The 12,500-nt window shown below is 39.5% G+C and overlaps 1 protein-coding gene across 10 annotated transcripts in view; it reads left to right on the forward strand.

Moving 5' to 3' along the window:
* Positions 1-12,500, forward strand: part of cac (calcium voltage-gated channel subunit cacophony) — a 775,822-nt gene that overhangs the window by 684,491 nt on the left and 78,831 nt on the right. For 7 of the 10 annotated variants that reach the window (XM_076210759.1, XM_076210761.1, XM_076210766.1 and 4 more), the window contains 2 exons: positions 4,277-4,360; positions 4,852-4,872. In XM_076210759.1, the coding sequence (XP_076066874.1) occupies positions 4,277-4,360; positions 4,852-4,872 (105 nt within the window). The remainder of the gene's footprint in view (positions 1-4,276; positions 4,361-4,851; positions 4,873-12,500) is intronic. The other 3 variants (XM_076210765.1, XM_076210769.1, XM_076210767.1) reach the window with 1 other exon arrangement.

The raw sequence follows: 12,500 nt of genomic DNA on the forward strand, positions 1-12,500 counted from the left end.
CTCGAGTCACAGCTTGACCTCGTGTGATGAATTTTCTTTTTTCTCTCCTTTTCTTAAATCCTTTATATCAGTCACCGCTGACTGAGGGGACTAATTTCATTAAGCCCTGGATTCGTTTTACCTTGACCCTCCTAACTGCGCATTTACTGTAATCTCATCAGTCGTTTAGATAAATTACAGTTCGTCTTAACCCCCTTGTTCAGTGGGGCGGTTACGTCTTGGCCCACTTAGCTTTGTTCAGTAACCCGTATCTTTTCAGAATACAGTCTCCTACAGACCTCGTATCCATTCGTCTATAAGACTGATGAGTCTTTGCATCCACTCAAACTGGACCAGAACCTATGCGCGAACCTCTGAACACCTTTCGACGGTCACACCTGTGGGTGTGTTGTACGTGGTGTCTGTAAAGACCCATCTTGATCACGCACTGCTCCACAAAACGCTCACTACTGCCACAATGCAAACCTGAAACACTGACAAAACACAAATTCAAGTTCCATAACGGCTTCAGGGTTAAAGAACTTACTCCAATAATCTTGTGAAAATGAACCGTTCCACTAAAATCTTTATATCTATTTTCAAGTTAACCAACAGGACTAATAAAGGTGTATACAATGGAGCGAAACATTTCAACTTCCAAGTTGTGTATCTTTAACGAGTCATTCCTACAAGAAAAAAGTCAAGTCCTGCACTTGGCATCTCATCTAAATATATACAATCGCTTGAGTTTATACAAATGTGAATCCCATATAATATCAAATAACTTTGATAGAGGCACGATCTTGTTGATCAGCGTTCAAGTGAAACCTACGTACTGCAAGGGAAGATTGGTTGAAAAATCAATGGAAATTTCCATATCTTAATATACATCTTTATATCTTTATTTTATAGTAAGTATAGGTGATCAGATGAGTATCTACAACAAGCTATATCGACAAGAAAATCACTCAAAAAAATCGGGAATGGACGTAAGACGTAGCTTTATATCCTTCGTATTCACCGCTCCGAATCCCCAACACTTCCACTCCCACCCCAACACTCACCTCTCGACTTGTCAGTATTTTCTTTGGCTGCGGTATCAATAGATTTATCCGTTTAGGGGATCGTGCTGTGTATGCACGGGCGTCTAATCCCCCAGTGCTACTATTTTTCTCTCATCTTAGCCATTCTCGCAGGTCTGTCTCGGGCTTGCGAGTATTCGATTTTGGGCAGGATACTTGGACGCTTCCCAATGTGGCCACGCACTTGTTTGGGCTAGCGCCGAACAATGGTATTCGACTGAGAGACAGACGAACCCGGACCAAACTGGGGTCTCGATCGACCATCTCCCCTCTTTGGCCCAGAGTTTTAGCTTTCAGTTGCTAAATAAATTCGTTCAGCATCAACCGGCAAAGAAATTGTCACCAAACCGTCTGCCGGCAGAAGGTCGAAAGGAAACCTTAGAATTTGGTTCCTTTTCTTCGGTTATTTGCGATCATTTTTCGAGAATTCCGCTTACCGAGAGCCTCACAGATGTCTGATAACTACTGGTTGTTGTCACTCATAGAGTTTGGTATAAAGTTCCTGGCGCAAACACAAGTGTCACAGCAATTTGTAGTCAGCAAAGAACGCATTTTGACATAGCCTGCTCACACTTTGTAACTTCCAGTACTGTCACCACGTGACAATGATTACAAAAACTATTCCTTTTCTTCCCAAGGTTTCAGACGCCTGTTTCTCTCTTGCACTTTGTTACAGTAGAAAACGTAATCGCTTTCAACAGTCCCCGGATAACCATCGCTAGCGGTCGCCACAGCGGATCTGTTTCTTCCCATTTTGTCCTGTCCTCTTCATCCGTCGTTCCAATGATCTTCGCCGTGTCCACAAACGGTCTCTTAGGCCCTCATCATCAGTCCCCGGGTAACCATCGCTTGGGGTCGCCACAGCGGATCTGTTTCTTCCCATTTTGTCCTGTCCTCTTCATCCTTTGTTCCAATGATCTTCGCCGTGTCCACAAACGGTCTCTTAGGCCCTCATCTCTCTCTTCCTTCTATTTAGTGGCTCTATTTTCAGTACCCTCCTCCCGACATATTCCTCGTCGCTCCTGTATACATGTCCAAACCACCTGAGCCTTGCTTCTATCGTCTTTCCTCTGAACCTTATATGTGCCATCCCTCTGCTGTGGTAATTTTTCATCTTGCTCATCCTCGTTACACTTAATATGAAGAATATCATCGGCTCTACCCCCTCTATCTAAGCCACCTGTCTCGTCGTCAGCACTACTGCCACCAGGTGGCACAATATAGCTGATCTTACATTTGTTATATAGATCCCCCTTGCAGAGAGCCTTGCAACATGCTCGTGACCCCTGTCCACCTATTCCGCCTGGACGGGATTCTTCTTCACCATCCCACCACATCCTTCATCACTCTGCACCTCTGTTACACCCACTCCCTTCAACCCCAACTTTTCGTCGCCTCTCTCACGGTACTCCGTCTTGCTCCTGTTTATTTCCCTTCCTATTCTCTCCAGTGTATGCCTCTTCTCCAAGTATGCTCCTGTCTAGTCCCTGTCTAAATCTACATCATGATGTTATCAGCAAACATCATAATTCAAGGGTCTTCGTGTTCGACTGTATTTGTCAGCCCGTCCATCACCATTGCAAACAAGAGGAGGCTCATGGTCAAACCCAAGGCCGGTGCACTACGTAATGTAGGTCATATGGTCTCTTGTAGAGTCCTACATTATGTTTTTATGGTTGTCCCTGCCGTCACATTGACCTGGAACATAACCCTGGACAAGCTTCACATACATTTCCGCCACTCCCGACTTCTTCTTCATGCAATATCATAAATATCGTCTCGGTACCCAGTCATGTGCTTTTTCTAGGTCCACGAACAAATTATATAACTTTCTATCTGGTCTTTTTTGTATCTCTCCATCAGGATTTTTAGACCAAACGTCACATCTGTAGTACTCCTACCAGGCATGAAGCCATACTGATCTTCAAATATCCGAAACTGTCTTCTCATTCCAGCTTCCATTGTTTTCCCACAGTTTATCCCTCTGCAGACACCGCAGTACCGCATCTCTCTCTCTCTCTCTCTATTTTTTTTTTTTTTTTAATCGGTCTCTTTACCCTTTCCCCGCATTCTGTCACCCTTCCAGTAATATGTCAGGGACTTCACGAGGACAACAACCACGTGAAACAGAATATGTGTATGCTCGCCCTCACAAAAGCCGTTTCACGATGTTTATGTCGAACAAGAATACAGTAAATGCATTTGCAACCGCGCAACAGAACCATGTTGTCCCACCTACACGTACAGGTTGACTTCGACCACCGTCGCGTGACTGATCTATTCTCACTTTATTTGTGCTAAAGAACCAAACCGAAACTCAAAAGAACACCATGCATCTTTTTGACGTTCCCTTACGACCTCTTGTCCCCATATTTGACTTACCCAGAGAGGTGAAGCCGTATATCTATGTACAGTAAATTCGTCTTTGTCGTGGGGTTTGGGGGGTGAATGAAAGAAAAAGAAAAAAACGAAGGAAAGCTAGGGGGAAAAAACGATGGTGTGCACGCATTGATTTGGGAAAATATTGGTGTAGCTCTCACCTACCATCCCGTTTATCCTGTTCCGCAAACGTCCCCCCAGCCACCGTCACCCCCTACCCGTCTCCTACACCATGTCCTTCCTTCATTTTCCCCCAACATTACCACCTGCCCGTCCTCTTCCCTTTGCGTGTCGAGTCTGCATGCCAACCTCAGTCTCTAGGAAGCGTTCCTCTTGACATGAATATGTTCAGTACATCTGTTCGCGTGAAAACAAAGCGCCACAGCTCTTTAGTACAAATCTTTTCTTCTACCCAATATTAGCCACTGAAGATATCTACCCTTTACTATTTTGCTTTCTGGATCATCCTCATTTTTTCTGTTTTTTCTTTTTTTTTCCTAGACTTTTTCTCATTTTTTTGTAGATTAGTTATCCAATACTTTCGTTATGCTTAGTTATTGTTGAGCAAATCAAGTGACAAATTCTATACGTAAAATAAATTGCATTGCTTCAAAAGACAAATTCACGCTCTTTTATAAAGAAAAATCAGATTTTGTCATGACGCCTAATGATCTTGCAAAAATTCAGTTTTTGAAATGTATAATCAGTTAAGAAAAAGAAGTCAAATTTCACACGATCAAGTCGCAAGCACATTCTAGTCAGCTAGATTGAGTCAAAATGCAAAATTGAACATTTTCTATGTTTTTCTAATATATCTTTTTATCTCCCACCCCAAGAATTTCTTTAAGGATCCCTGGAACATCTTCGATTTTATCACCGTTATCGGCTCCATCATTGACGCCCTGGTTGTTGAGTTTGGCGTAAGTATTCCCGAGTTCTATTCTATTTACAAGCCGTATTACGTTCAGCACTTACTCCAGTGTGTATGTGATCAATTTTTAGTTTTCGTGCGAATGTGTATCATACATATATATATATATATACATTTATTGTTCTGAGTTCAAGTGATGACTATTTTCTGAAGATCTTTGATTTTCACAAGTATGTCTGCATGCATGCCCGATCAGGTGTTTTGAGTGGTGTTTTTCAACTTGCATTTCTTTTTATTTATCTTCACCAATTTCATTTCCTTTCATTTCCTTACTTCGCAGTTCTGTACTTAACAGTTTATTTCCATATAAGTTTCAAATTACTCATTAAATTTCGTATCTAACGTTCATTGCATGCTGTTAAAATTGATATCAGGTTTGTGTTCTGTACACGTGCATGCATTTTTTGGTACCGGCATATTTTGTCTCGTTTCAGTTTACGCTTTACTTGGATACTTATTTATTATCATTTTACATTACAGAAATCTGCCGGTGGTAGTAGCGTAAGTTTTTGTCTGTATCTAAATGTGTGTATTAAGATATTGTGAAGTATTTTACTGTAATGTATTATCAGCTTGTGAAGGAACTTTAGCAGTCCATTGGCTTACTTCTTAAGAGCCTTACAATCCAATGCTCACCCCAGTATCACTGTAAGCTATTGTAATTGTAAACACACGCATACATTTATATATGCATATATATACATATATACATGTGTGTATGTACGTATATATTTACACACAGATATGCTTTCTTTCTGTGGATATTTTCTTGTGCGGGCTTAAGACACAAGTCTTTGCCTGTCCTCTTATCTACAATCACTCAAAAACGCATTGATTACTCTACGTCCCCCTTTTCTTTGCTTTGTAGTAATCTCCTAAAGTCCCTCCCTCTTCTCCTCCCTCAAATCCCTTTTCCACAAACTTGCCTCACCAGCTGGTCATTTTACCTAGACTTCTAGAATATCGTGATTGTAGAGTCCACTGTCTAGTTTGAACTACCCCTACATCCCTCTCTTTGTACTAAACATCTTTTTTACTATTCACAGTGAAGACAATCTTTTACTCAAACTTCTCCCCCTAGTACCTAGACCTAAATCTTACTCTATTTGTTCCTATATATCATATATTTCCCCACCACCCTTCCCTTGCCTTTCCTCCGTTTACCTCCGTTTACCTTCTCTCTCACCTCCCTCATCGTCCTCCTCTTCCGATATCCACCCCATGACCAATATTTCTTACAAAGGATTACAAAGGCAAAGCATGCCGACAGGAGACCTTTTTATCCATATCTAGGTCGGATGTAAAAAAAAAAAAAAAAAAAAAAAATCATATTAATAATAAATTAAAACTATAACAATGTAAATAACAATTAAAATACATAAATAAATGCATTGGTATAGTTGAATAACAAACAAACAGGTAAATAGTAAATGATTATAAATTGACATATAACTAATAATAAATGAAAATCAGACAGACAAAAATATAACGAAACAAAAACAAATAATATAACATAAATTATAATAATTACAGCATCTTACTTAGGTATTTATCTAAATGATTCTTAAAGCTTCGAACTGAACTACATTGCACTACCTGTGCAGGAAGCTTATTCCATTCATTAACTACACGGTTGGCAAAGTTGTTTCTACCTACTTCCAAATTGAATCTAATTCCGGACAGTTTGAGACCATTGTTTCTTGTCTGATTCTCATTCAATGTGAAAATTTGGTCACTTTTGATGTTGTCAATTCCCTTTAAAATCTTAAAGACCTGTATCAAGTCACCTCTGAGTCTACGCTTTTTTAGGGAAAAGAGATTCATGTGCTTAAGTCGATTTTCGTATGATTTATTTTTGATATTTGGAATCAGTTTTGTGGCTCGCCGTTGTACTTTTTCCAGTCTGTCAATGTCTTTAATGAGATTCGGTGACCATACGGAAACAGCATATTCCAAATGTGGACGAACTAACGATTTATATAGCTTGTTAATGAGTGATGGACTTTTGAAATCAAAAGATCGCGCAATCAATCCCAGATTTTAAAGGGAATTGACAACATCAAAAGTGACCAAATTTTCACATTGAATGAGAATCAGACAAGAAACAATGGTCTCAAACTGTCCGGAAATAGATTCAATTTGGAAGTAGGTAGAAACAACTTTGCCAACCGTGTAGTTAATGAATGGAATAAACTTCCTGCACAGGTAGTGCAATGTAGTTCAGTTCGAAGCTTTAAGAATCATTTAGATAAATACCTAAGTAAGATGCTGTAATTATTATAATTTATGTTATATTATTTGTTTTTGTTTTGTTATAATTTGTCTGTCTGATTTTCATTTATTATTAGTTATATGTCAATTTATTATCATTTACTATTTACCTGTTTGTTTGTTATTCAACTATACCAATGCATTTATTTATGTATTTTAATTGTTATTTACATTGTTATAGTTTTAATTTATTATTAATGATTTTTTTTTTTTTTTTTTTTTTTTTTTTGCATCCGACCTAGATATGGATCAAAAGGTCTCCTGTCGGCATGCTTTGCCTTTGTAATCCTTTGTAATCCTTTGAATCTTATTTGCTTTCTCAGAGGCTGAAATACACTGCTTGGATGATTTGAGGTCGTTACTGATAATTACGCCGAGATCTTTTTCACTATCCACTTTTGTTAACGAATTTCCAAATAACTTGTAATCGTACTTGCTGTTATTTTTACCTATGTGCATTACCTTGCATTTACTTGTGTTAAATTTCATTAGCCACTTTTCAGACCATTGCTGTAATTTATCTAAATCTTCTTGAATATCTAATTGGTTTGAGTGATCATTTGCCACTCCGCACAGTTTTGTATCATCAGCAAATTTGGAAACAGTAGATTTTAGTCCATGGTCTATATCATTTATATATACTATGAATAGAAGTGGCCCAAGAACGGAACCCTGAGGAACTCCACTTGCAACACTTTTCCATCCAGAAGTTTTTCCATTTAAAACAACTCTCTGTTTTCGACCTTTCAACCAATTACTAGTCCAACCTAATAGGCTACCACTTATTCCATGCAAAGCTAATTTAGTAAGTAGTCTTTCGTGTGGGACGGTATCAAAAGCTTTTGCAAAGTCTAGATATATTAAATCTATATTGTTTCTTTTGTCATAATTCGAGACAACTGTGTTGTAGAATTCGAGTAAGTTAGTCACGCAAGAACGTTTCCGTCTGAAACCATGTTGGCTATCATTTATCAAACGGTTACTTTCTAAATGATATTCGATAGCATCTCTGATGATAGTTTCCATTATTTTTCCTACGATCGAAGTCAAACTAATAGGCCTATAGTTATTTGGTTTCTTTTTGTCACCTTTTTTGAATATGGGAGTAACGTTAGCTAGCTTCCATTCTCTTGGGACATCTCCGGATATGATGGATTTCTTGAAAATAATTTCTAATGGAACAACAATCTCATTTTTCATTTCCTTTAAGATTCTTGGATGCCAACCGTCAGGCCCTGGTGTTTTATTAACTTTGAGTTTGTCTATACACCTTTTAATTGTTTCTTTTGTTATATTTACCGTAGTGAGTAAGTTTACCCCAGACTTTTCACAGGTTTCAGTTTGGAATTCACTTTGAGGTGTTTCGTTTACGAATACCGAGCTAAAATAATTGTTTAAGAGATTACACATTCCTTCATTTGAATATTCAAGTTGACCGTCAGCAGATAATAGTGGACCAATGTGATTCCTAACAACCTTTTTATCTCTAATGTAACTATAGAATTCTTTGGGATTATCTTTGGATTTCTCAGCGATGTTCATTTCGTATTGTCGTTTTCTTTTTCTTATTGTCTTTTTTAAATCTCTCTGTATTAATACATAACTTTCATAGTCATTAGATGCACCCGAGCACTTATATTTCTTATAAGCCTGTCTCTTTTTAGCAATACTTTTTTCAGTTTCTTTGTCGAGCCACTTTGGGCGAGCCTGATTTGGGGGACGTCTGTCCTTAAAAGGAATGTAAGTTTGAATCATCTTAGTGAGCGTATTTTGAAATATTTCCCACATCTGATCTACAGGCCTTTCGTTTAATTTTTCCTCCCAATCTGTAAGCTGAAGCTCCTGACGTAGTTCTATGAACTGAGCTTTACTGAAATCGGGTATTTTAGAAGCACAAGTATCTATTCTAAAATTGTTTAGGAGTTTGAATCTGACTAAGTTGTGATCGCTATTTGCAACAGATTCACCGACTTCTACATCAGTTGCCATGCTTTCGCGGCTAGTGATCAATAAATCGAGTAAGTTTCCATATCTTGTGGGCTCTTTTACATGCTGAATTAAGTAATTGTCACCAAGAAAATCAATCAAGCGACTACCTATATGGCCATGTTCAAGGGTCATCCAATCAATGTCAGTAAAATTGAAATCACCCATTATCAATAAATCCCGGTTGCAGAAACTAGACAGTTCTTGAAATAACAGTTTGTCGTCTGCTAATGATAATGTCTTTGGCCTATATATTACACCTATATTCATTTTTTGTCCATTTGTTTGGGTTAACTCAACCCACAAACTGTCATATGCATCCTGTTTCACTTTCTCTAAAACACAAGCATGAACATTGTTTTTAACGTACAATAGAACACCCCCACCTTTCTTGTGGTTTCTATCCTGATGAAAGTGTTTAAATCCCGCAATATTAAATTCAGCTTCGAACTCTGTACCATTTAACCATGTCTCAGTTATTCCTATCATATCGAGATTTTCGCTTTTGACATACGCCGTATTTCTTGAAATTTGTTCCTAATACTACGAGCATTAAAGTACATAGTTTTAAGAAACTCCTGATTATTTCTTTTTGCCACATTTTGAGTTTCAATATCATGTCTTATATTATCATTTTGTTTTTTATTTATGCCTTGCTCTATATTATTATTATTTGGTCCTTCATTGACATTCAATGCCTCATTAACATTTCTCCTATCAAAATTAACATTTCCCCCATCACGGTCATCCGATCTATTTTGTACATTTTGTCCCCCTACGTCACCGTGATTCACGCCGGCCTCCCGTCGTTCAGTGACATTATGTCCGGCATCCCTTTCTAAAATTATATTTTGTCCTCCAGTGACATTATATCCTACCGTGATATTTTTTCCTCCACTATAATTACATCCCATCGTGATCTTTTGTCTTCCACTGTCATTACATCCTATCTTGATATTTTGGCCTTCATTGACATTCTGTCCGGTATCTCTTCCTAAAATTATATTTTGTTTTTCACTGACATTATATCCTACCGTGATATTTTCTCCTCCATTATCATTACATCCTATCGTGATATTTTGTTCTCCACTATCATTATTTCCCATCGTGATCTTTTGTCCTCCACTGTCATTACATCCCATTGTGACATTTTGTCCTAAGACATTACATCCTAATGTGTCATTTCGTCCTCTAGCGATATTACATCCTATCATGATATTTTGGCCTTCATTGACATTCTGTCCGGTATCCCTTCCTAAAATTACATTTTGGCCTTCAATGACATTATATCCTACCGTGATATTTTCTCCTCCATTATCATTACATCCTATCGTGATATTTTGTTCTCCACTATCATTACTTCCCATCGTGATCTTTTGTCCTCCACTGTCATTATATCCCATTGCGACATTTTGTCCTATGACATTATATCCTAATGTGACATTTCGTCCTCTAGCGACATTATATCCTAAAATTATATTTTGTCCTATACTGGTACATTGTTCTACATTAATGCTATACTCTACACTGTTTTCCCAAGTACATTCTATTTCCCCTTCCCTTTGGCCTTCTACCCTAAAAAAGGAGCTGGTTCATTACAAACTCCCACAATGAGGTTTGTAAGAACATCTTTGCCTCTGCGGGTAAGGTGGATCCCATCAGAAGCGTAAAGGTCATGGCGCCTAGAAAAGAGATACCAAGGATCAAGAAAGTGGTATCCCAATTGTGTGCACAACTGCGATATCCTATCATTGATCCCTATGGCTCTACTGTTCCAACACGAACCTGTGTAGATCCTCGGGAGGATCCCACAGACTATGTGACGGCTCCCACGTTCCTTCATCTCCTGAAGGAGGACCTTGTAATTCCGAACAAGCTCCTCTGATCTCACCCTACCTACATCGTTACTACCCGTATGTACAATCGTAACCGTGTTCTTCCGTCCTTGCTCCCTGATGGACCGGGTACAATCAACGATCCCACGGCCCGGTTGACATACAAGCTTGCAACGTCGCTTAGTCTTTCGCTGCAGGATGTCGTCATAGCCTCGAACCATGGAGTCCCCCACCACCAAGAACTCCTGGTTTTCAGCCACTTCATCCTCCAGTAGAGCAAAACGATTGACTAGAGCCAGCGGTTGCTCCACAGGGCACACGTCTACCGAACGCGGGCTCGACAAACGGGACCCCACGGAGCGCCACTCGCTCATGGCAGTGACAGTAGGTGAAGAAGTGGAACGCTCTTTGGGTTGTGGGGAGGGTTCACTCTTCTCACGGAGCGCACTCCTGAGAAGCCGAATTTCCTCCTCACACATCCTGAGACGGACCTCTAGGTTCACGCAACCTTCACAAGCCATTTCGCTCCCCCTTTAGCAATAAAAACGGCAAAGAGAAAATACAAATCAACAACAACAACAAATCAAAGCGGTCTCTTCCTCCTCGTCTTCCTCTTCTTCTTCTTCTTCTTCTTCTTCTTCTTCTTCTTCTTCTTCCTTCTCCTTCTCCTCTTCTCCCGATATCCACCCCACGACTAATATTTCTTCCTCCTCCTCTTCCTCTTCTTCTTCTTCTTCCTCCTCCTCCTCCTCCTCTTCCGATATCCACCCCACGACCAATACTTCTTCCTCCTCCTCTTTCTCTTCTTCCTCCTCCTCCTCTTCCTCCTTTTCTCTCTCCTCCTCGTCCTCCTCTTCCGATATCCACCCCACGACCAATATTTCTTCCTCCTCTTCCTCTTCCTCTTCTTCCTCCTCCTCCTTTTCCAACATGCACCCCACGACCAATATTTCTTCCTCCTCCTCTTCCTCTTCTTCTTCCTTCTCCTCCTCTTCCAATATCCACACCCCACGACAAATATTTCTTCTTCTTCTTCCTTCTCCTCCTCTTCCAATATCCATTCCAAGACCAATATTCCTTCCTCTTCTTTCTTCTCCTCCTCCTCTTCCAGTGTCCATCCCACGACTAATATTTCTTCCTCCTCCTCCTCTTCTTCTTCCTTCTCCTCCTCTTCCAATATTCATTCCAAGACCAATATTCCTTCCTCTTCTTTCTTCTCCTCCTCCTCTTCCAGTGTCCATCCCACGACTAATATTTCTTCCTTCTCCTCCTCTTCCTCCTCCTCCTCCTCCTCGCCATCCCACGAGACCCACCTGAAGGCTAATTGGGTCCTTGTTTTGTTTGATTTCAGGTGGTAGGTGTTTTTTGCTTTCCTTCTAAGCACCGACCGGGGAAGTACTACCGCCATTTTTTACTAGACTTTGTAGTTCTTACTTTTTTGGCAAGGACATCACAGAGCTAGTGGATCCGCGGGTCTTTTAAAGTGTTTTTGAATGCTCTCCTGACAACCAGTCCATCTTCATTTGCTTTATTCCACGGCTATCTCTCTTTTTTTCCTTTTATTTTATATATCCTTGTCTTTTTTCATTATTATTACCAGTTTCATTATTATTATTATGTCATTATTATTATATGTGTAACCCGGGTGTACCCCCACCCATTTTTTTCCTTTTTTTGTACTTGAATAAAAAAACATAACAAATCTTGGTTCTTCTCATCGCTTGGCCTGGCATTATTACACATCCTACACGGTGAATTGACCAAACCTGAGACCTGGCTGCTTCTAGATTCCTTACCCTAGGCAATATATATTAGGCTCTCAACTGCAACAGCATCCACCGTCAGGCGATGCCTGTCTGTCTGTCTGTCTGTCTGTTTATGTCTTGGTTCTTTTTTGGCTTCCTCTTCTTCGTTATATATATATATTTTTTTGTTTTTACTTTGTATTCTTCTTAATTTTTCTTTTCTTTTTTAAACTTCTTATACTCATGCCTTGCGAAGGTCAGAGATGTTGAAACTCTGCATGGGCACCCGATG

Source organism: Oratosquilla oratoria, chromosome 27, assembly GCF_046742065.1.
Source record: "Oratosquilla oratoria isolate Oo_2021 chromosome 27, ASM4674206v1, whole genome shotgun sequence".
Classification (NCBI taxonomy): Eukaryota; Metazoa; Arthropoda; class Malacostraca; order Stomatopoda; family Squillidae; genus Oratosquilla; species Oratosquilla oratoria.